The sequence below is a fragment of the Diceros bicornis genome, chromosome 27 (genome assembly GCF_020826845.1).
Source record: "Diceros bicornis minor isolate mBicDic1 chromosome 27, mDicBic1.mat.cur, whole genome shotgun sequence".
NCBI classification, from domain to species: domain Eukaryota; kingdom Metazoa; phylum Chordata; class Mammalia; order Perissodactyla; family Rhinocerotidae; genus Diceros; species Diceros bicornis.
The window spans coordinates 31,966,649-31,991,274 of record NC_080766.1 but is presented as its reverse complement, the minus strand read 5'-3'; the positions used below and the strand labels follow the sequence as shown (position 1 = coordinate 31,991,274).

General features: G+C 42.5%; 1 protein-coding gene across 9 annotated transcripts in view; it reads left to right on the top strand.

Annotated features, from left to right (window-relative positions):
- TIAM1 (TIAM Rac1 associated GEF 1) overlaps positions 1-24,626 on the top strand; it is a 357,972-nt gene that overhangs the window by 297,119 nt on the left and 36,227 nt on the right. For 8 of the 9 annotated variants that reach the window (XM_058522998.1, XM_058522997.1, XM_058523001.1 and 5 more), the window contains 2 exons: positions 3,413-3,637; positions 18,007-18,110. In XM_058522998.1, the coding sequence (XP_058378981.1) occupies positions 3,413-3,637; positions 18,007-18,110 (329 nt within the window). Of the gene's footprint in view, positions 1-3,412; positions 3,638-18,006; positions 18,111-22,163; positions 22,596-24,626 lie in introns of those variants that run through there. The other variant, XM_058523003.1, reaches the window with a different exon arrangement.

The following is a 24,626-nucleotide window of genomic DNA, read 5'->3' as shown; positions in this document are numbered from 1 at the left end:
AGTCAAAATAATTTATCCAGTGCTAGAAGTCGTGAAGGAGGATTTTCTTTCATTTTCTTTCTATACTTTCTAGGCCAAAGACAGCCTGGAGGCCAGAGTTTGGTGCCTTCACTAAGCTGCATTTCAGCTAAGAGCAAAAGTGACAGGGTTTATTCCCTTTCAAACCCAAAGACTGATTTTTATCTCTTTCAGCGCAATGAGTGTGCCGGTTGGTGTGGTACGGGGGTGGGGAAATATGCTGCCCTGGTTTCAGTCACATCCTGTTTTAGTTCTTTGAATCCAAGAACCCTGGTGTTAGATAAAAACAAACGGCCATCTGCTCCAACCCCCTTGCCCCATATAACACTGTTCTTTATAGATGCAAGAGTGATGTCCATTTGTCCACCTGGGCCACAAACATTATCCCAATGCCTGGCCTATAGAGGGCAGTGTCAAGAAAGATATTTGGGATATTTTTTGTGAAATCTAGCCTTTATGTGACGACCTCCTGATAATGGAGAGCTCACTGTGGACCATGCAGCCTCTGTGTGGACATCTCTGATTATAAAACATCCTCCTCTTTTAGTTTCCATTCACTGTTTTGCCTCCTTCTTTGTAGCCAGCCTTTGATATCCATCATGTTATAAGTGCTAAGTCTTGTCTTGTCCACATTCAACACTTCCACATCCTTCAGCAATTCATTAGAGTGTGGAATACAACTGACCATCACCCTCTGGACAGTCAACATACCAGTATTTCTTTTAAAATGACCACAGTGTGCTGCCATCAGGGGGCATCTAGTGGAACGCGGCCTAATTAGATCTGAATATTCTGTGTGTCTTCATTCAGCCAACATTTGGTTCTATTTATTTATTTTTGTTAGCCGTCTTGGGCTTTCCGCCTGTAATGAGCTGACAGTTAAGCCCCATATTCCTGCTCCCTCCCACCCCTCAGCTGTCAGTTGGATCTGCATTGGCTGTACTTGTAGAATTGACTTTTTGAACCCAAGCGTCTCATTTTACACTTATCTCTGGTCAACTTGGGCGTGTTTGTTTTGGCCCATCCTTCTGCTCTTGGAGTCATCTGAGGTTGGGATCTGGCATCTTCTTTGCTGTCATCTACGTGTTTTTCTGATGGCTGTACAAGACAGAGCCCAGTGGAGAAAGCAATGTGCCATATTTCTCTGGACACCTTGGATACTTCACAACTTTTACTGTGGTCAGTTGGGGGTTATTTCTGAGCAGGCTATGGTTTTCTGCTAGAAAGAAACCTTTTCCTCTTTCTTCTACCAAATATTAATAATAAAAGCTAATGTCTATTGACTATCTTCAACGTGCCAAGAGCTATGCAGAGAGTTTTACATGGGTTGTTTCACTGAATCTCCTTTAACCCATTATCCCTCTTGCATGTGAGGAAGCTGAGGCTGAGGGAAGATGCTGTAACGTGTCCACCGTCGCAGAGCTGATACTTGGGGGAGTTGTGATGGGTCCCCAACCAGGTGCTCCATTGCTCACCACTGCTGGCCGCCTCCCCTCACTTATTAATACTGAGAATAACTCACTCAGCTGGTCCTCTGTTTTACTTCCCTAGGGTTGCCATAACAAATGACCACAAATTGGGTGGCTTAAAACAGCATAAATTCATTTTCTCACAATTCTGGAGGCCAGAAGTCCAACATCAAGGTGTCAGCAGGGTGGCGCTCCCTCTGAAGGCTCTGGGGAGAATCCTTTCTGGCCTCTTCCAGTTTCTGGTGGCTCCCGGCATTTCTTGGCCTATGGCAGCGTCACCCCAACCTCTGCCTCCATCTTCACACGGCCTCTCCTCTTCCTTCTGTGTCTCTCTTTTGTCTCTCTTACAAGGACATGTGTCAATAGGTTTAGGACCCATCAGGTAATCCAGCGTGATCTTTCTCAAGACCCTTAACTTAATTACAACTGCAAAGATTCTGTTTCCAAATAAGGTGCCATTCGCAGGTTCTGGGATGTAGACGTATCTTTTTGGGGGCCACCATCCAACCCACTACACACTCCTGCTTCACCAGTCCTTAGTAAACCTGGAACTTCTTTAAAAAAAAACAACTCATAGATGTTTTTAAGTCTTTTCTTCTGTTTCTCTTTAGATTACCTCCTCTAATGTCTAATCAAAGGGTGGTCTCTAAGGGAAGATTTAAAAAAAAACAAATTGCTTTTCACATGTAGAAATTTTGTATGTTCCATTCAAATGCTGTGATGCCAAAATGTTTCATCTAAAAATGGAAGGTTAGCTTCCCAGAATTTCCTCTCTGATATGGAGAAACACATTTTTATTACTCTCCCATTGCCTTCCCACCCATGTTTCTTGGAGTATTTTATGATAGAAAATGGATTTCAAGTATTTTGGAAACCCGAGTAAAGATGGCCAAGAGGTGTGTCTCAGGGAAGCTGGGAAGTGAGAATGTCTCTGTAGATTATTTTTCTGCAGAATCAGAGGTGGGATCTGTGGATGGCTAAAGGGCTGAGTGGCATCTCATTTCTGCAGTTCATCATCTGTCTTTGCCCTTCACTCGACTCCTTTTTCAATTTTGTTTTTCCACACTAGTCTATAAAATAGGAATTGGACTTCTTTCCCCTTCTTAGCTGAAATGATACTTCATTTCCTTTCATGTTCTTTCCCAACCTCTCCCTTTCTCGAACTGCTGGAATGTTCTTTTAACACCAGCTTGAACTGCTCCAGGGTCAGTCACAACTTCTTGTTCTCCTAGGTTGGGCTTGTTCACGGCTGCTCCTTTGGGTCCCAAACTTTGGCATCCCCCTCAGCGTGCTTTGCAAAAGTAACAAAACCTTTGGGGACCTTCCAAAAGATATTCACCCTAAGGTCGTGATGTAGTTAACAAAAAAAAAAGGGCAAAAATGACCGCATTTGTAAACTGTCATCCCTAAATGTGTTTGGAAAAAGATGACCTGTAGTTGTAGCCAGTGGAAACTCGTTGCGTTTTGGTTCCATAGAAATGATCCATAGACGTTAGCTGGCTGTGCCACACAGGTATGTGGTAGCGTGAACACATACAAAACATATTCATTGAAGTAATCAGGAAGCATTTCCACCTTTTCCCCTCAAAATTATGAAATGATAGCCAGAATTAGCATTTCTGGCAGATGCTCAGAGCGTATAGATTCAAGAAGGAGTAAATTTGTGTAGCCGGTGTATTCAAGATAGGATAGGCATGCTGTAACATCCAAGTCTAGAACCTTCCAAAACTAAGGCCCACATGATCATCTCATGATCACTTTTGAGCACTCCAGCCTGTTTGCAGTGATACCCTGGGCTGTGGGGCCAATAAAAAGAGAGCTCGGTGTGCCCTTTACAGCAGAGCTTCTAAGGTGCTGGGATTTGATTCGATGCTGCTACTTTTGTGTGTGTGTGAAATTAAACATTTTCCATCTTGCGTTGGCAGGCCTGAAGGCAGGAGATGAGATTCTCGAGATCAATAATCGTGCTGCTGGCACCTTGAACTCATCTATGCTCAAAGATTTCCTCACGCAGCCATCCCTGGGCCTCCTGGTGAGGACCTACCCTGAGCTGGAGGGAGGAGTGGAGCTGCTGGAGAGCCCACCCCACCGAGTGGACGGCCTTGCGGACCTCAACGACAGCCCCCTTGCCTTTCTCACCAGCAACCCAGGTATGGCCGTGCAGAGTGCTGTACACGTGTCTGAGCCCAGGACAGCCAAGGACCTGGGACATTGACCATGCGGCTTGCATATTTTGGTGGACTGGGTCTGGCAGGTAGTATAAAGTGTGTGAATGAGATGAGCTGATGACTGAGTGTGAGCTTCCTGTTGAAATTTCAAAAGGGCAGGGAACTTTTGTTCTTGTGGAATAACTGCTTTGCTACAAATCTACCTGTCACACGTGGAAAGCTTCACCATGCTGCTGTTTGTCATTTTGGAGAAAGACAGATGGGTAGAGGCTACCATCTCTTGGCCATGGATAGAGAAATTGAGACACAGAAGTGCCAGGAATCACATAAGATTCTGCGGCTGTGAGTCCTACCCCTGTCTTCCATGTCACCATCCCCCAAATCACCCAACCCTTCTTTCCCTTCTGTGTGAGAGAAGGGCATGAGTTGAGACGCCCCGAGTAGAAATGTGCTCAGAGCTCTAGTTTGGTCTACTTCTCTCTTGGGCTTTTCGGATCTTGAGTCTGAACATGAGCCTATCCACGGAACCCCCTGCCCTGGTCCATCTGCTGTTCTTCCTGCTTACACTTTCCCTCCTCTCCCTCTGGCAGCCTCATGGTCATCCTAAAAGAAGCAGCTTGGATGCTTCCTGCCCTGTGAAGCCTTCCCAGGACCCCACAGAGTTAGCTCCCTCCTCTGGGTTCCCAGGACCCTGCAAAGACATCGTTCACGTGGGCCCTGATCGTATTATACTGTTCTTACTTGTGTGTGTGTCTCTTTCTCCTGAGTTTGTTTCCTGAGACTGGGCTTATGTCTTCTCTTTGCTACCCAGGCGCCCATTCTTGTTCAGCGAGGGAGTCTGAGAAACAGCACACCAGTGAACAGCGTATTGCTGTCACTTATTTCTCCGTGACCTGGGTCTAGAATTGGGGTTGATTTAGTAAGCTGGGGTTTTGTATTATTTTATTTTTAAAACTTGGATTAAAAATAGTCTTCTGTTTCAAAATCTGAGTGTAGGTACTTTGAGTATCTTTACTCTGCTGCTGTTGTTTTTTAAATTCCCTTCTGAGGCTTGGCTTGATAAGAATGGATCCCAAGCAGAAGCTTGTAATGGCTCTTTCTTTTGTTCAGTGGCTCTCAGGAAGAATGTGACAAGTTGAGGCTTCAGAAAATCGATCACATGTATTACTATTGACTTCCTTGACTTATTATATCATTGTAGTACCCACACTTCAATCAGATTTTAAGAAAATGACTCCAGTGAGCTATGTATCCTTAATAACAGGGAATGGAGACCATAGAGGCTGTTCTCTCGTGTGACCACAAGATGGCAGCCTCGATCCCGTAAAACAGTTCACAGAGTTGTTTCTGTAATATGACGTTGAATTAGAGAGGCTGTGTTAGATTAGATTATTTAAAGGATTTTATAAGGTCTGGATGTACATACTATAAACAACAGTACACAACTTTCTTTGGATTTTTTTCTGTCTGAGCCCTTCCTGTGGGTTATGGATATAAAGGATGGCTTGGCCAGCTCTGACCCACTGGTTAAATCCAGCCCACAGCCTGTTTTTATAAATAAAGCTTTATTGGAACACAGTCATGCCCATTCACTGATATCTTGTCTTGGGCTACTTTCCCATTGTATCGGCAGAGTTGAGTAGTTGTGACAGGGACTCATAGTCCGCAAAGCTGAAAATATTCGCTATCTGGCCCTTCACAGATAAAGTTTATGGACCCCTGATGTAAAGTATGACTAAAATTGCTCACAATTTGTTCCTCTAAAGATAGTCGCTGTTTTGGTGTATTTCTTTTTTCTTTAAGAAAAAATTATGTGTGTATACACTTTTACAAATTTTTATTGAAATTTTTTTAATTAAAAAATATATTTGTAGGGCCAGCCCGGTGGCATAGTGGTTAAATTTGTGCACTCTGCTTCGGTGGCCCAGGGATTGTGGGTTCGGATCCCGGGTGCAGAGGGCCGCACTGCTTATCAAGCCATGCTGTGGCGTCGTCCCATATAAAGTAGAGGAAGATGGGCACGGATGTTAGCCCAGGGCCAGTCTTCCTCAGCAAAAGGAGGAGGATTGGCAACAGATGTTAGCTCGGGGCTGATCTTCCTCACACACACAAATCACTGTATTTGTATATAAGTATCTATTTTGAAAAAATCTGAGTATATTTTGTATGTGCAGTTGCTGTCACATCTTTTATATGATGGACTTTTAAACTTAACAGCTGACCTCTACGTCCTACCATGAGTTGTCTAGTTCAGACCAGTCAGCTTTGAAGGCTGAGTGCTAAATACACCAAACCTACGAACCTACTGTTGTTTAAAGCACATTAAAACTTCCATTTTGGACTCATCCTTACACGATTTATTCATTCCTTTGTTTTTTTCCTATTAAATGATCATAACTTGGAACTGACATTTGTTAAGTATTTACAGTGTGCCAGGCATGGAGCTAGATGTTAGAAAGTTATAATGATGACTATGACATGATTCTGTTCTCAAACTTACATTTTAGTACACGTCTTTGTTGTTTCATTGCTTCATTTTTTAGTATTTTACAGTGATGAAAAATCCTTCAGAATAAAGTCTGCTCGACCAAGTTAGGTCATCAAACTGGTTCGAGAATAAAGCACGAAAGTAAAGACATAGTGTGGGTTTTCTTGCAAGGTTTCTAATTGGCTTCAACGTTAATAAATTTCAGAAGAATTTTCAAGTGCTCTGGGCAGTGGCAGTCCAAGTGGACGGCTGGAGGGGAGCAGGCGCTCAGGCTCCCTGCCTGGGTCTCGGCCTGTCTGCCTTCTGATTGCGACCACTTCCTGGTACCCATTTAACAGTGAAAGATAAAAGGAGAGGCGAGTAAACAGGACAAAGTAACCTGAATGACTGCTCCATGATGAGGCAGAGATAAAGCAGTATTCACAGACAGCTGCTGTTAAAATAGAAAAAAAAACAATTGAGAAAATTTGTACAATGGGCAGGCTGGACTGTAGCCTTAGTCTAAATTTAGAAGTAACTAAAAATAAGAAGTGTCCTGAGGGGCAGGTTTGAGGTTTGCTGCTGGGACCATCTTAAGGTGGTCATAGTGGATGTTAGGCAACCTTGATGGAAGTCCTTGCAGTGTCTCAGGGACCGTGGGTCCATGTGAGCCCTGGGTGGTGCCCCTCTATGGGAAGCTGGCCCTGTGACTTGTCCCATCTTACAAGCCCAAGTGTACAGGCTTGGCCTGCTCCTGCCCCGAGAACCGTGATTGAAACATGTGATTAGCTGTCAGGGCTGGATTATTTCTGAACCTCTTTCTCACGGAGAGGTTTTTTGCTCTATGTGGGAGCATCACAGCCTAGTGGCGAAGAGTAGGCTCTGGAACCAGGTTTCTTGGGATGAAGTCTCATTTCTGTTTATTAGCTTCATGACTTTGAACAAGTCATGTTTCATCTCTTTGTGCTCCAGTGTCCTCATGCATAAAATGGGGATAATACCACATGACTATCTCACTAGGTAGTGTGAGGATTAACTGAGTTATAAAAGTAAAGTGTTCAGAAGAGGTCCTAGGAAATACACAATAAGTGGTATGTTTCTGAAGCACAGTCTCTTATGGGGACGTGAAGATTCTCTGGCTTGTAACCAGAGGCTGATTGGTTTTCATTTCCTCACTACTTTTTACTCCACCTCAATCTGCAACAGGGGATAACTTAGTTATTGTCTGATAACTGAGTTTATGAATTATACCTTACTTCAAGTCTTTTCCTTTCTAAGGTGGAAAGAAGTGAATTCTGCAGCCTAGAGTGCGGAGACCTCTGGGCCCCTTCCCAGAGATCATGATTCACTTGTTCTCTGTGTGTTTGGGGGGCGGTGGTGGTGGTGGTGGTGTGTGTGTTTGTGGTGGTGGTCGCTCAACTTCTAGGGTGATTCTAATGCGTAATTAGGGTTGGGATCCACTACCTCAGGTCACCAGCTGTTTGGTTATTGATCCTCTTTCTTTGTCTTGGTGGAATGATGGGGTGATTGGAATGTTATGGTCACATGCAAACCATCTACAGTGGGATTTGTTGATAACATTTTGTGGTCCGCTTCATTGAGATTTTTGTAAGGAGAATCTGTTAGGTGGTCTGGAGCACGTTCTCTGTCTTCCTGTTCCTCTATACAAGAGGAAGCACTGTGAATGGGTTGCCGTGTTGGCTTGGAAAGCCAGGGACTGGATAAGGAGGTTCCATCCTACATGTTCTCTCTAAGACTCAGTTTCCCATTCTTGGTCATTTGCCATTCAGAGGTCCTTGTTGAAATCTTACTGGAGCTACTTTCATCTTTTTTTCAACATTTGTTTAGGTACATACCAGTAAGAAAATAGGGGAAGGATGTCCAGACAAAAAGATGGTCCCTTCAGTGGCTGTTATTTTAAAAAGAACCTTGAAGGGAAGGGGAAGCTGGAATAGGAAGTTGCAAAACTGTGTTTGTGTGAGGTTTCCAAAAAGCCTCTCTAGTGTTCTGCATGATTTATTTTGAATACTGATCTCATCTGATGCTACTAAGGTTGTGGGCCAGATGATTCTTTGTTGTGGGGGCTGTCCTGTGCATTGAAGTTAGTGGTATTCCTACAAACCATCATAAGCCAGTAGTAGCTCCCTTCCCCAAGTTGTGTCAATAAAAAATATCTTCAGGGGCCAGTCTGGTGGCTTAGTGGTTAGGTTTGCATGCTCTGCTTCAGTGGCCCGGGGTTCACAGGTTTGGATCCCGGGCGCGGACCTACACACTGCTCATCAAGCCATGGTGTGGTGGCATCCCATATACGAAATAGAGGAAGATTGGCACAGATGTCAGCTCAGGGACAACCTTCCTCACCAAAAAAAAAATATCTTCAGACATTGCCAGATGTCCCCTTAGCAGTGAAATCTCCTCCAGTGGAGAACCACTGGCCTAGCTTATTAGAAAGTCTACCTACATCACCTAGTTAGGGAAATATGACAACGAACATCAATATAGGAAAGCACATCTACATCTAAAATAATTTTTTAAAAAGTTTTATAAAAGATTTGTTGAGAGAATTCCAAAACAAATACCTTTTTCTGGCATCTTTTTTTTTTTTTTTGAGACAAGAGAAGAGTGAAGAACAAGTAAATGCTTATTCTGAATGTTGGCTTTTTCCCCAAAAGTGAGTAAAATTGTTCTGGCATAGGGTATTTATTACTAAAATTGATCCTTAAAAGAAAGATATTTCAATCAGTGATTATGTAAAACCCCACATTTTATGCAAGTTATAAGAATTGTGGTTCAAGTGGCATCAATGGTGTGTTTATAAGGCTTCAAAACGTCTGTGTGTCTCCCTCATTTTACATCTGTCATCATTCATTTGTCCTTTGTGGTGAACGCAGCTCGGCTTTGTCTTCCCTCGAATTGCACTTGACCAGTTGGCGTGAAGCAGGTGCCCTCGTTTAGCTCAGTAACTAGCTTACAGTTTACAATAAAAGTGCCAGAGCTCAGCGAACTGAGTTGCTTTTTATTCGAAAGATGGTCATTCCAGTTGGGCTGGGGAGTGCTGAGTGTCTGTGGTGAACACCCCCCCATACGTGTTCAAGTCAATTAGGGCCAACGTTGGGTTTGGAGAGTCAGCCTCCTTGACATACCTCAGGCACATCTGTCTGATGCCACCTGGAGGATTGCAGTTTGAAGGGAGTACAAGACATCCCTCCTGCAGGAAGTAGATTAAGCCATGTTTGTTGTAACAGGAAAGGCTTCTGTGATAGCCATGAGGGTCGAAGGCACCTTGTCAGAGCGAGAAGCACCCAGCACAGACAGCCGTTTCATGTGTGGGGCAGAGCGTGCTTCCCTACCATGCCTGTGAAATGGAAGGGGCTATTTTGGGCTGATGTTCCATGCAGATTGTTTGGAGCTCGATTCAGAAAACAGAAGACGATCAGGCAGCAGGGAGGGGCAGCGAAGAAAGAGGAACTGCACAGATTTCTCTTCCTACAAACAAATATGGTCCAGTTCTTCACATTCTCAGAGTCTCACAGATCCCAGCAGCACATGGTCTTCTATTTGTTTGTCGATGAAATTCGGAGCCATGTGCGTTTTGTAAACTGTCTGTGTGCTACGCCTGCTGTTACACGGCACGTGGCCTGCTTCCCTAGGCCCTGCTGGGGAGAACCCAGGGCCTCATCTTGATTTCCAGCAGGATTTGATGAATGACACCCATCAAATCCTGTGCATGACAAAAAGTGTTGTTTCAGAGATTAAGAGCCTCTTTTTTTTTTATGAGGAAGATCAGCCCTGAGCTAACATCTGACGCCAATCCTCCTCTTTTTGCTGAGGAAGATTGGCCCTGGGCTAACATCCATGCCCATCTTCCTCCACTTTATATGGGACGCCGCCACAGCATGGCTTGCCAAGCGGTGCGCGCCCAGGATCCGAACCTGTGAACCCCGGGCCGCTGCAGCGGAGTGTGCGCTCTTAACTGCTTGCGCCACTGGGCTGGCCCCAAGAGCCTCTTTTTTTATATTTTTAAAGAACATTAATGTACCTTGTATTATTTGATTTTCACCACAAGCTGACAGCATCAGTAAGGCCTATATCCACAGTTTTTATGGATTTAAAAATTTCTCTGATAGGAAACAAATACTGAGATTTCATGGAAGTTTTTATTTGTCTACGAAGTTCAAGTTGTAGTGTTCTTCCTTTTTTTTTTTCATAGTGTATATTTAGCTCTCTCCAATCATTTTTTTTTTGTGCTAAATTGTTTTGCTTTTTTAGCTTTGTAAGCTGGGGAGGGGCGAGTGTTTATGCTGATGTTATAGTTATGAGTGTTTCTATGGAATTCTTAGACTCCTATGACAGTAAAATGGCTGAAAAGCAAAATAAAATCGTAGCCTAACAATTGAATTCTGTCTAAATGTCTTTATTGGCAATGTCTAACCTTTTCTTGCCCCCTTCCCTTCAGTCATATTTTTCGCAGAATTTAGACTCAGGGGTTAAGAAGGGCCTTAAAAAAATTCAATGTTATAATTGGTTCCTCTTTGGAAATGTTTGAATTGGTGAATCTGCTGGTTTAACATATGTTAATATATCTCATAAGGCAAGGACTTTTTTCTTCCTCCAAAATTTAAGTCCTAAATGGGCCTGAATGGAGCCAGAGTGAATGTATCCAATCTAAGTAAATCAAAGGTAAATAAAAATGTGAACTTACGTTCGTATGTTTGTATTGCTCCTAATCTCATCATTTTCTATCCTGCTAATGGTGAGTGGGGCGTGCTGGTTGCAAAGGTTTTCTCAGTCACAAAAGCATTATTATGATGTGAAAATAATTTTAAGAAGCAAAGAAATGATCACATCTGTTCACAACAATGATCGTTATTTATAGCGGCTTTTGAGATGGCCTTGAGGTCCTGTCCTGCCGGGGCCTCAGCCCTGCTCTGTGCTTCCTCATTCTCTGGGCTGCCCAGCCCCCTATTCATCCTTTTTTTTTAATTGAGGTGTAATTTACATATAACATTATATTCATTTCAGGTGTACAACATAATGATTTGATATTTGTATATATTGTGAAATGGTCATCACAGTAAGTCTAGTTAACATCCATCACCATACATAGTTACAAAATTTTTTTTCTTGTGATGAGAACTTATAAGATTAATTTTCCTAGCAACTTTTAAATATACGGTACAGTTTTGTTAACTATAGTCACCATGCTGTACATTACATCCCCAGGACTGATTTATTTTATAACTGAAAGTTTGTACCTTTTCACTCCCTTCACCCATTTCACCCACCTCCCACTCCCTGCCTCTGGCAATCACCAGTCTGTTCTCTGTGTCTGTGAGTTCAGGGTTTTGTTTGTTTATTTTAGAGTCCACACATAAGTGAGATCATACAGTATTTGTCTCTCTCTGTCTGGCTGATTTCACTTAGCATAATGCCCTCAAGGTCCATCCATGTTGTTGCACATGGCAGCATTTCCTTCTTTTTGAGGGATGAATAATATTCCATTGTACACCCCTGTTCATCCTTTGTCTCTTTAGATTTGGCCCTGCTCCCTCTCTGTGCTGCCAAATAGTTCCTGGGCACCTCCTCTGTGCCAGGCAGTGTGCTAAATGCTGGGGAGAGAGGAGGTGAGACCCTTGCTCTGACCACTTCAGCCACCTCTCAGCCTTGACTTTGCTTTCTCAAGCTGTCTGTTTGCATGTGTACTAGTTAGTAAATAGGGACAGCTACCTCCAGGACAAAGAAGATAATTCCTCCAGTGTCTGTGGTTAGAGGAAAGTCTCTTGTAGAGAAGGAGAAGCTAGAGAAGGAAGTTGCAAAACTGTTTGTACGGGGTTTCCAAAAAAAACTTGCCAGTGTTGTTATATAAGCCTCTTAAGCTGGGAGGTGTTCAGAGAAGGCCTTGAATTATGGGAGCAAGAACCTGACTTGGTTTTGAATTCCCTGTTCCTCCCAGGCTGACGTCTTTCAGCTTTCTTGAAGTGCACCACTGTCAGTTCCGGCCTCTCTGGCTTTCTTTGATTACCAAATTCCCCCTAACTATTTATTGGTTATTGATTGTTGCATAAAAACCACCCCACAACAACCATTTAATTTGCTACTTTTCTGTGCTTAGCAGTTTGGGCTGGGCTCAGCTGGGTGATTATTCTGCTGTCCTGGCCTGGAGTCACTCATCTGGCTGTGTCACCTGGGCTTGACTGGGGCTGGTTTAAGATGGTCTCAGTCATGTGTTTGGTGATTGATTGGCTGGATCCCAGAGGCTAGCTTGGGGTTTCTTTGCATGGTGGGCTCATGGTTCCTGGGGGCGAGACCAGAAACCACAAGGCCATTTGAGGCCTTAGCTCAGAATTCACATATCACCACTTACGTCACATTCTGTGGGCCAGAGCAAGTCACAGGGCCAGCCCAAATGCATCATGTGGGGAAACAGACACAAAGATCTGTGCTTAAAGGGATGGCTGGAATCATCACTGTCATCTTTGCATACTGTGCACCAGAAGCTGCATTGCCCTCTCTGTTTATCTCCTAGTTTATTAATTTTTACCTTCAGCTAAGGGCAGAAGCATGGCATAACGGACTAAAAAAGAATATACACTTTAGAATCAGATATACCTACAGTTATTGCTTCATAGTTCTTTTATAGTCTAGATATCAATATTTTTGCCCCTTATATGTGTTGAAGATAACTTTTTTCCATCTATAATGTGTCTTATTATGTTTATGGTGCCTTTTGACCCTGGAAAGTTTTTTAATTTTAGTAAAATCTGATTTTCTATCTCACATGGTTTGTGCTTTTAGGTCTTGTTTAAGAAATCCTTCTCCCCCTTGAAGTAACAAACATTCTCTTCTAAAAGGTTTATAGTTTGGGCTATTCGCATTCTGGTTTATACCTCCTTGATACTGATTTTTGTGGGTGGTATCAATTAGGGTCCAACTTCATATTTTTCTATGTGGATTATCTCCTGTCCTAGCAACATTTATCAAATATTCCATTCCTTTCCCCTGGATCCACAATGACATCTGCTGAACATCACACTTCCGTATATGGGTAGGGCTGTTTCTGGGCTCTCTCTTCTGTTAGCCTGTCTCCTCACTAAATCTGCACTGTTTGATGTGACTGCAACTTTATAATACATTTTGATATCTGGTAGGGAAAGTACCCCAGTCTTGTTTTTATTCTCTAAAACTGTCTTCGGTGTTATTGGCCTTTGGCTCTTTCATAGCAAATTCATTTCCAAAAAAAAAAAATGCTGCTGGTGTGGTCTATCTGAATACAGATCCTTTGGTATTTGTTGAGACTTATATTGTGGCCTCATATGTGGCCTATTTGCATAAATTGCTAATCCTTGGGAAAAACATAAATTCACAAATTCTTGGGAATGGAGTTTGAAATACATTCATGGATCAAGCTTGATAATGATTGATGGTCCCATCTTCTACCCCCTGACTGTATCTATTTTGTATCTATCTTGTATCTATCTGGACTAAATCTATTTTGTCTGACATTTGTAGAGTTTTCTTTACATTTGTCTAATATATATTTTCCTCCCTTTATTTTTAATATCCTTTGTCTTTATGTTTGGATCTATTTCTTGCCTCTAGCTTGTAGGTGGGGCTTTGTTTTACATGGTTTTTCTTTTTTAAACATGAAGTTTAAGTATTAAGTTTAGTCTACTTTACATTTATGTATAAGATCCATGTATTTTGAGTTGTTTCTATTATCTGTTTTGCTGTCTTTTTCTTGCTTGTTTTTCCTTCTCTTTCCTGCCCTCTTTTGGAGTGAATTTCTAAATTCCACTTTCCCCTTTCAGTTTACGTAATCTAATTCTCTTCTTTTAGTGGTTGCTCTTAAAATTTTAGCATGATTCTTAACATAACAGAGACCAAGATTAATCTTTTTACTTCCCTCTTGAAGCACGGAAGGACCATGAAATGCTTTAAATGTAATCACTCCCACCATTCTTTTAGTTGCCATCTTATATTTTTGTAACTCTCAAATGCCATTTTTGGGAGTACTTAGGGTGTTCTTTTATACACTAAGACTTACCTGTGTGTTTATCAGCTCTTTATCATTTTGGCTTGTGTACCAGATTGTGTGTGTGTGTGTGTGTGTGTGTGTGTGTGTGTGTATTTCCCGACCTGAAGTACATCCTTTAGAGAATTTTTTTTTTTTAAAGAATTTTATTTATTTATTTTTCCCCCCAAAGCCCCAGCAGATAGTTGTATGTCATAGTTGCACATCCTTCTAGTTGCTGTATGTGGGACGCGGCCTCAGCATGGCCAGAGAAGCGGTAGCGTTGGTGCGCTCGGTGCGCGCCCGGGGTCTGAACCCCGGGCCGCCAGCAGCAGAGCGCGCGCGCTCAACGGCCAAGCCACGGGGCCGGCCCTAGAGAATTTTTTAGTGGGGTTCTGTTTATAGTAAACTTTCTTACTCTTTGTTTCTCAGGTGTTTTTATTACATTCTTCCTCTGGAATAATATTTTAGGTGGAAATACAATTCTATGTTGATGGTTTCAGCATTTGAAGATTTCTGTGCTGTGAAGTAATGTCTTCAGATAGATCTTCTGGTCTTCTATTCTTTCTTTAACTTATATTCTTATCCACTGACTGTTTAATTTTGGTGGTTACAGTTCTCATTTCTAAAAATTCTATTAATTTACCCAGTCTTTTTTGAAAGTATCATTTATTTTTTTTTTATTTTTGGTGAGGAAGATTAGCTCTGAGCTAACATCTGTGCCAGTCTTCCTCTATATTGTATGTGAGTCGCTGCCACAATATGGCTTGATGAGTGGTGTATGTCCGTGCCTGGGATCTGAACCTGTGAACCTGGGCTGTCCAAGCCGTGCATGCTGAACTTAACCACTATGCCATGGGGCTCGTCCCTTGTGTTTTTTTTTTTATGTTTTAATCATACTTCTTTTATATTCTCTATCTGATGATTGCAGTATCGTTCCTTGGGAATCTGATTCTGCTGCTTGTTGTGTCTGTTGCTTCTCACTCTTGGGGACTTGGTTCTTCCTGTGTTTGTAATAATGGATTATGGGTTCTTGTTTGGCCAGGCTTTATCTCTGGGCATTTATTACATGATACCATCATTAAGGGTGCATCCTTCCGAAGTTGACTTGTTTTTGTTTCTGCCTAATGCCCTTGGAATACAAATCCAGAGCGACTTTAAGTCAGTTTTTCATCTGGAGCGTCATGGACTGAATATTTGTGTCCTGCCAAAATTCATATGTTGAAGCCCTGACTCCTGATGAGATTGTTATTAGGAGGTGAGGCCTTTGGGAGTTAATTAGGTTTAGATGAGGGTGGGACCCCCATCATGGGATTAGTGTCGTAATAAGAAGAGGAAGAGAGACCAGAGCTCTTTCCTTGCACACACAAAGAAGAGGAGATGTGAGCATATAGGGAGATGGCGGCCTTCTGCAAGCCAGAAAGCGGGCCCTCACCATGAACTGAATCTGCCAGCACCTTGATCTCGGACTTCCAGCCTCTAGAACTGAGAGAAATAAATGCCTGTTGTTTAAGTCACCCAGTCTGAGGTCTTTTGTTATGGCGGTCTGAGCTGACTAAGACATTGCGGTTTCCTGGCTGCGGTACATAGTGTAAATTTGAATCCCATGCACCCGTGAGGCCAGCCTGTGGTTATAATCTCAGGGAAGAAACCCTCCTTGCTCCCTCCTCATTCTCCTATCCCAGAGTATAGGCAGAATTAGATAAGCTTCGTTTTCTTTCTTACTTTCTTTTCTCTTGCTACCGAATACTTTTTCTTTTACATCTTTTTAGACTGAGGTTGTAGCCCTTCATGGGAACCATAGGAATGTGGGAGATGCAGTTGTAACTCTCCAACTTGTACTGACCCGATGCCTGTCTTCTGTCTCCTGGCTTTACAGTGAAAACCAAAGGCTCCAGGGCAGTAGTTCCCAAGCTAGAGTGGCACTGCTGTTGGGGAATGCGTGGTGCATTTCTGATTGTCACAGTAACTGGGCAGTGCTAAAGGTATTTAGTGCCCAGGAGCCAACGAGTCTCAGTCTACCTGCCAAGTATTCAATTTTGCTCTCAAAGAATTGTCCCGCTCCTAACACCAGTAGTTTCCCTCTCTCCATTTGGGAAACGCTACTCTAGAGTTTGGGAACTGAGGATTTTCTCAGTACTTCAATGCATTGGGATTGGCCCACCACTCCAGCTTCCTTTATGTTCTTCGTCTTGGGCTCTGGGGATTTCTTGGAGCTCAGCTTTATGTTTAAAAAGGATTTTGTTGCATTTGATTTAGCATTTCTAAGTGTTTTGTAGAAGTAGAGTTTTTTGCTTGTTTTGCAGAATACCTAGCCCACAGTATCATTAACAAGGAAAATTCTTTCGTGCGTTTTGCACTATTTTGTGAGCATCAGCTATACCCTAGGCATTGTGTTACTCATTGGGGATTTGCAGGTCACACCATTTGTCTGGGGGTTGCTGTTCTGCAGACTGCGGTGGGAATGGTGCCCCGTGTGTTGTGCGCCCCGTGTGTTGTGCACCCCGTGTGTTGTGCGCCCCGGCTGCTCTGGGTAGCACTGAGTGGGCCGAGATTTCCGTGATCTCAGAGATTAGCGCTGTTAGCAGTGTCCCTTAAATGAGCTTGTCAGCTTCTCCAGGCTGGGGATCAACTGTTCCCCTTCTTTCTGGCTCAGCATCTAGGTCTTTGCTCCCATGGGAAGTATTCAGTCATTTTTTTTTCCCATGGAGGTGATGGTGTGACATAGTGGATGTCCACAAAGTTACCTGAGCTTTTTCCTTTACCACTACCATCATATCATAGAGTAAGCACGTAATTAAAAGAAAAGCAAGAAAACCCTAGAGCCAGAGCAAGAGGTAGGCAACAGACAGAAACCGCCAAGCTTTACAAGTGCATGCACTTCGTTGGTGCTTCATTCCAGAGGAGCGGAAGGGGACCTCAGGACGCAGCCTGGGAGCAAGATTGCTAAGAGGTTGGCTTCCTCCCTTAGTTTCTCAACCAACCTAGAATTTGGACAGAAAGGGAGGCCAAGCAGCTTGTGACTATAATGGTGTCGCTGGAGTGAGGCAGCCTTTTTGTAGACTGAGGTTTTCATCCTGAGTCAGAAAGTGGCTCCTTCCACTCGTTTCTTTTCTTTCTCTCTCTCATCTGGTTATAATTATTGTGCTAGGGTCACTGTTCCAGTACCAGACTGATTTGGTTTCCACTGTCTCATCAGGCTAGCTAGACCCCGTGTTTAAAGACTAGAGTCTTGCTACGCCAAATGTGGTCCATGGACCTGCAGTCTTGACTGGCATCATCTCGGAGCTTGTAAGAAATGCAAGATTTCAGGTCCAACCCCAAATCTACTGAATTTGAATCTTCATAACATGATCCCCCAGTGGCTTCAGATGCTCTTTAAATTTGAGAAGCCCTCTAGAGGAAAGTGATTCTAATGTTCCCTCCCTTCACTTTTGCATAGAATATGGTGGGAATTATGGGAATATGGTGTTATGTGATGTTTGTAGTTTACAGGACTTGGCAAAAACTGATGTCACAGGTATTATGGACTGGATGTTTGTGTCCCTGGGTCCACCTCCAAATACCATCACATTAGGGGTTAGGGCTTCAACACATGAATTTTAGGGGGATGCCATAACAATTATTATATATTATAAAATATATTATAAATAATAAAAATGTATTATAATATAAAATAGTAATGGTAGTGACAATAAACACAACAGAAACTAACATTTATTGAGCCAAGATCACGGAGCTCACACTGGGAGGGCGTAACAATATCTGTACGTGTCACGAGCTTGACCCCGTACCCCCCTTGCATAGGCGTGGCTATTAGCATAGCAGTTCCTATGCGTGTTGACTCGCATTTCTTCTGATTTTGTCTTGCAGGGGACAGCCTGTGCAGTGAGCAGGGCAGTAGTGCGGAGACTGCTCCAGAGGAGACCGAGGGGCCGGACCTGGAATCCTCAGATGAGACTGATCACAGCAGCAAGGTGAGATTCTCATTTTCACATCCCTTGCCTTGAACCGCCGAAGAATCACAGCTGACACGTTACCTTTGCAGCTGTGTGTGGTTAGAAGCTGTATGTCTCCATGGGACTGAGTGTTTTTACTCCTGAGATGTCACTAAATAGGATATGAAATCCAAATTACAGCCTTGATAACAAACCCATATGTGAGAATAGAGGGCAGAAATGACTCTTAATGAATTGAAGTCTCATTTCATCCTCTCTCCTTCTTACATCTCCATTTGGGTGTGAGGAAACAGCATCCAAAATGTGTGGGTCAATTACACTTGCTTGCTGTTCATCATTTCTGTAGTGAACTCCTTTTGCATTATCTGTGTTCAGCTCTTGTTAAAGGTGAGCATCTTTTACATTCAAAGGAAAGAAACAATTTTGTTATTGATCTAAATAGAACGTTCCTCAATTGGTTGAGCGCTGTGAGAAAGTTCTTTATCTGGCTCTTTGGTGCAAGGCCATGAATTTGTTTTCCATAATGCATCATGCTTTTATCACTGCATACAGAGTTCTTTGGGTCAGTATCCTCTTCTCATCACAGCCTCCAAAGCACAATTTAAAAACTGTTACCTGTATCCAAAAGACCCCTCCCCGACAAAGCCATTGTGTGTGATTATGTTTCTGTATTTATTCATCTTTTTTTATAAGGTTGACCTATTTATGTTGATCCCTCTACCTGTCTCTCATTCTTTTGTGTGACATTTACCAGTCACTTAACCTGAGCAAATCACACAACTTTAAATTTTACCTTTGTTTTCTCATCTGCAACATCAGGATGATTTTTGCCTTTGTCCGGTGACTGGACGATTAGTTGGTCAAATGATGTAACTATGGGAGAACACATTGAGAATGGAAATATACTATTAAAATATGAACTGTTTTTCATAACCTGCCTTTCTACATGTGTCCTTTTTTGTCTCTTTCTGTGTTTATATATGGTCATGTATTGCTTAACGACGGGGATGTGTTCTGAGAAACGCATTGATGATTTCGTCGTTGTGCGAACATCATAAAGTGTACTTACACAACCCCAGATGGTATAGCCTTCTACACACCTAGCTGCATGGTACTATCTTGTGGGACCACCATCGTACATGCAGTTGGTCATTGACCGAAACATCGTTATGCGGCCCATGACTGTATCTCTGTAGGACTTTCTTGAGTGCGTGTGTTTGAATATCTTCAGCATCTCTTTTACTCACATGTGTTTCTCTTTCACTGTCATAGAATCATCATTCTCAGTGTCTTCTTAAGTTGAGCACAGTATAAAATTTAATATTTGAAAGTAATTTTAATATTTATAAATTTCGTATTTATAGACTGAAAGGCTTTATGTTGTTGGTTATTAATTAAAAAGCAGCTGAATGGAAATATACATGTCTCATTTAAAGCCAAACAAACTAACAAAAACTGGCTTAATGTTACTTTTTATTTTTGTGGCTCCCATCTTTTACCTGCTTTTTTGCGGGCCAGGAGAGGGTCAGATGCCCTCAAGAGAAACGATATTTCTGTACTGAGGTAAGATATTGAAGGGTATTTGTTAAGTGATTCTATTACTGAAACTAAAAATGTTAATTCTCAATTTCTAATTTGATTTGGGAATACAGCTATTTTTCCTGTATGTAAAACATTTATTTCTGAATATTTTTTAACTTGGATCATTTTTACCTCACTGTAATAGCCCAGTGTTCTCATCCTCTTGTGGATTTTCAGAGATTGTTTCCGCTTTAACTATAGTGAGTCATGAGTCCTGAACAGGGTTGTCTGTAATATCAGGTCTGGCAGTGGAGGGAAGGACGAGGCCCTGGGGCTTGTTGTCTGATCCTGGGTGCCTTCTGACTTCGTGGTTCTTTCTCCAGAGAACAGGGCCCTGAAACTCACGTGGAACAGACAGGGTCAAATTTAGGAACAGGCGCTACTGTTCCTGGATTTCACTGTAGAAATGCATGGTGGGCTTTCGTAAAAGAGAATTTCTTCAAAATTATTGACAGGTTTGGGTGATGATGTGGGTGTTTTCAAAGATCATACAGTGGAGTGCATTGAAACCATAGGTTCATATTCCTTTTTGCTAGATTGGACATAGTGAGCACTGTGTGATTCTGTACCCTAAAATACTCCCTAGTTTTGGTTTGATTCAGATTTTATCTTCTGTATTTGCAATATTCTGTCATACAACCCAAGTTACTTAACTAAAATAGCCTTTAATGAATTAAATTTCTCTCTTTGGATATTTGAAAGCAGAAACCTTAAATTTAGCGAATGTTCTTGGAGACTGTGTCCTACTGTGTATTATTATAGTAAATAAGAGCTAATATTTATTTAGTGTCTCGTATATATCTGTTCCATATTAACTCATCTCATCCTCACAGTACGTCTCAGAGAGAGATGCTATTATTCCTCCTATTTTATAGATGATGATATTGGAACAGAGAGGTTAAGCAATTCACTGAAGGTCACACAGTTCTGAGAAGGCAAAACCAGGCCTTATGTTGTTACCTGCTATACTAAAACTACCTTCTGCCCAGATTGTTAAGGTCTGGTGTTCAATAGTAGGTTTCAAAAAAGCAGGGGGCCGGCCCCATGGCTTAGTGGTTAAGTGTGCACGCCCCGCTACTGGCGGCCCGGGTTCGGATCCCCGGCGCGCACGGACTCACCACTGCTCCGGCCATGCTGTGGTTGCGTCCCACATACAGTAACTAGAAAGATGTGCAACTAATGACATACAACTATCTACTGGGGCTTTGGGGGAAAAAAAAAAGGAGGAGGATTGGCAATAGATGTTAGCTCAGAGCCGGTCTTCCTCGGCAAGAAGAGGAGGATTAGCATGGATGTTAGCTCAGGGCTGACCTTCCTCACAAAAAAATAAATAAATTAATTAAAAAAAGAACTAATTAAAAGAGAAGGAATTAAGTGATTAGTGGTGCTATAAGCCAGTTAGGTATATACTCATTAGCCACTTAAGCTTTCTGGGTGTCTTTTTTTTTTTATGATTTAAAGTAAGAGCAAGTATGTATCTTAAGTTTCTTGATTAATGTTAAATATTTTTTGGATGCATCTCCTATATGAGTGTGTAATTTTTCTTGAGAGTAAACCAAACATTAATTTTTAAGTTGTAAACTGTCTAAACACAGAAGGATGATTTAGCCTTAATTTGAAAGCACCAGACTGGTGTAGAATATAAAAATAAATGAATAAACAAATAAACAAATAAACGAAATGAAGCCAGTAATCATTTTTTGTTCTGGCTGAATGTGTGAAGACTGTTGCTATTTTTTTTTTTAATGTTTTTGCTGTTTTTCCTGAATGAATTGTTTTATGAAATATTGGGCAGAATAAAGAGAATGCATGTTGGAGTTTTATGTGTTTTTTGATTGTTTTTAAATAGCAGTTTTTGCTACACATGGCCTTTTGGGGTTGAGCAAGTAAGTAATTGCAAGCCTGTTGTTGAGTGGTGCTGGCACTGGAAGGTCACAGCCGCGGGGTGGGGGTTGGGACTTGCACACTGCAGGGCCAGTCTAGAGGCCTTTATCTTTGTAAGCCGCCTCCTTCCTCTTGTGCCTGTGGGTGACAGCCTCAAAGGGCCTCCTCACCACTGGCTACTTGTTTCCCAGCTTCTAGTTGAAAACTCTTGTCTCTGGAAATGAATACTAATGAGCCCCAGGCAGTTGTGTCAGGCATTCCAGGCCCCCTGGCAGCTGTGATGTTGTTTTCCATTTAGCAAACGAATTAGAATAATTTTCAGAGCACTTCCATTCTGAAAGCCTTCTTTTTGCTTTTTCATCCCAGTTGTGATTGTCTCGGAAATGTCTGCTTTGGTAACAAAGCATTAGCGGAACATGTGAAAATATAAACTGTGAAACAGTTTTGTTTTGTAGTGCCTGCTCCCCACTCAGCGAGGGGTATCTTCAAAGTTGTTGGAGGCGGGCTGGCGAGTGGATTTAACATTCCTGTGCAGTGCAGGATGCTGACGAGTCAGCTGATCCCGGTCCGCAGAGTGGAGACGCTCACATCCCGGGGAGGCATTTTCTGCTTTGTTTTTGCTTCTGTTGGCTCTCTGTTTCTGGAACTTTTGTTGGCTAGCCAGGTGAAATCAAAGCATGAATTCCCGTCCACGGTGTAGCCTTTGACACCTTCCCAGAGGGCCCTGATGGGAAGTGGGTGCTGCGCTCCGGATTGCACTGCCGCTGCCCTGTCTGTATTGCAGCGCAGCCGTAGGTTTCACGGGAGAGCCAGCGTGGGCTCTCTCTGTGCGAGGATGCTCTCTTGGGAGCCGGCAGGCGTTTGGTGCTCTCGGAATATTTTCAGAAACTTCTGTTTCTGTGCTGAACACGTCAGGTGGTAGAATTACCATGAGAATATATATTACCGAGGATGTCTGCCCTGTGGAAAATAAAGCGCAAGGCCAGGATTGAAAACAGTGACAAGTCCGGTGATTCTGTCTACCGGACACTTCATCTGGTGAGCACGTTTGAATTCTATCAAGCCTTGTTTATGTTACGACTTTCCAGCTGAATTGTTTCCCGACCCAAATGATGGTGATTATGCTTGTCCCGTTTTCCCCACACTGTATCCTTTTGCCCTCTAAAGCCCCTTGTTGATAAAGAATATATATTTTAGCATGGGGGTGGGGCATCTGTAGTTGGTGTGAAGTCATATTTGCCTGGAATCTTTGCATTTGTCTATTTTTTTGTTCTTAAATGGCAGAAAGGTGTATTATGTATTTTTTAAACTAAGTGTCATTTGGATTTTTTCCTCCTTTCGGTTGTTGAGATTTAGAGTGTGTTTGTGTTAGATGTATGGCAAATCTCCCTATCCTCACCTCTGATTGGATAGTCTGACTGTTCAGCCAGCATTTCTGGAAAGAGGATGTTCAACTTGCCTTCTATAAAGTTTTAAGTGCTTTTGACTTTATTTCTGCTGACTTGAGATAGAGATGGATATAGAACTGTTGGCTCGGGGGATGTGTTAATGGTTTACCGTCCACCGACCACTATAGTACATGTCAGGTCCTGTGGTAAATGTTGACTCCCTAATGAGAAAGTGTAGTGGGTTAATGGTAAGGAATAATTTAACGAAATCAAATTCAAACTTTTAATAGTTTAATATTAACATCAGAGTCTGTCTACTATTGGATTTTGTGTCATTTAATGAAACTTGAACTTTGACAGTGACTATGTCTGATTTACTCAGACGTGTTTTCTTGACTATTTCTTCTTCAAAGTTTGTTCTTAAGGAGACCGAGAAGGTGATAGAAAACTATAGGGATTACCATCGTATATAATGGTCTTTGAAATTATGGAGTACATGTCTTTGGTGTTTGTCTGCAAAAAAGCTTAAAGAAAGGTTAAGAGATTTTAGGCCGCTCTGGCCCCTTTTAAATCTGTAGGATATGTTAAATCGGTCAGACTCAAAGGGATAGTTTTAGGACTCTGAACTCATCTAAGAGATAAAAATTGCCTTTAGTGGTTGCATAACAGGAAAAGCTTAAACAGCTGGGTAGCTTGAGTCGACGGTGTATACTTAAAAAAGTCTGCCCCCTGCCTTTTTGTACTTTCTTTTCATGTTGCACAGGAAGAACGTGGTATAATAAACACTGAGCTTCGTGCTGGCCTCAGCAAGGTGGCCTGTTTCCTCCTGCAGGTGTCCTATTCATCTCTGTGTTGGTTGGATAATTCTTGGTCCTGACAGGGGAACAGCTCTGCTACCCTTTCGCGGTTTTAAACTGGCAGCTCTGAAATGCCTGTAAGTGCTTGTCTGTTTCCAGGGCGACTGACTGCAGCCCTCAAATTGGGGAGAGGTTCGTGCCTCTCCCGTTGGAGAAACCTTAGCTGTCTTCTTCTCGGTAATCCTCCTCTGCTTGTCCCAGTTCCAGGAAACTTGGCTTTCGGGAGCGAGCTGAGAACCTCCCATGGCAGCTACTTTTCTGGGCACTTTTTGGCTACAGGGCTTGGCGTGTGAATGACCGGGATGCCACGTAACACTCAGTGGTGGAGTGAGGACAGCACTGCGCTCAATTCCTCCTGCAAACTACGACATGGCTAAGCTATGCAGAGATGGTCCTGATGGGTTTTGGTGTAAAAAACTGGGGCCATAGTCAGGGGGCAGGGCAGGGGGCCATAAAAGCTGGGCCACAATGTGTAAACTCTCTAGATTACAGGTATTCTAAGGAAGACCTGCATTTCATACTTCCTTCTAAGGATAGTTTTTGGGTAATATTTTAATAAAACAAAATTCTCAAACTTGACGACATCTTTTTAAGTTAATTGTTTCCTAACAAAAATTCCATTAAGAAGGGGCTGGCCCAGTGGCGTAGTGGTTAACTTCAGCACGCTCCGCTTTGGCAGCCCAGGGTTCACAGGTTTGGATTCCAGGCACGGACCTACACCACTCATCAGGCCATGCTGTGGTGGCGTCCCACATACAAAATAGAGGAAGATTGGCACAGATGTTAGCTCAGGGACAATCTTCCTCAAGCAAAAAGAGGAAGAT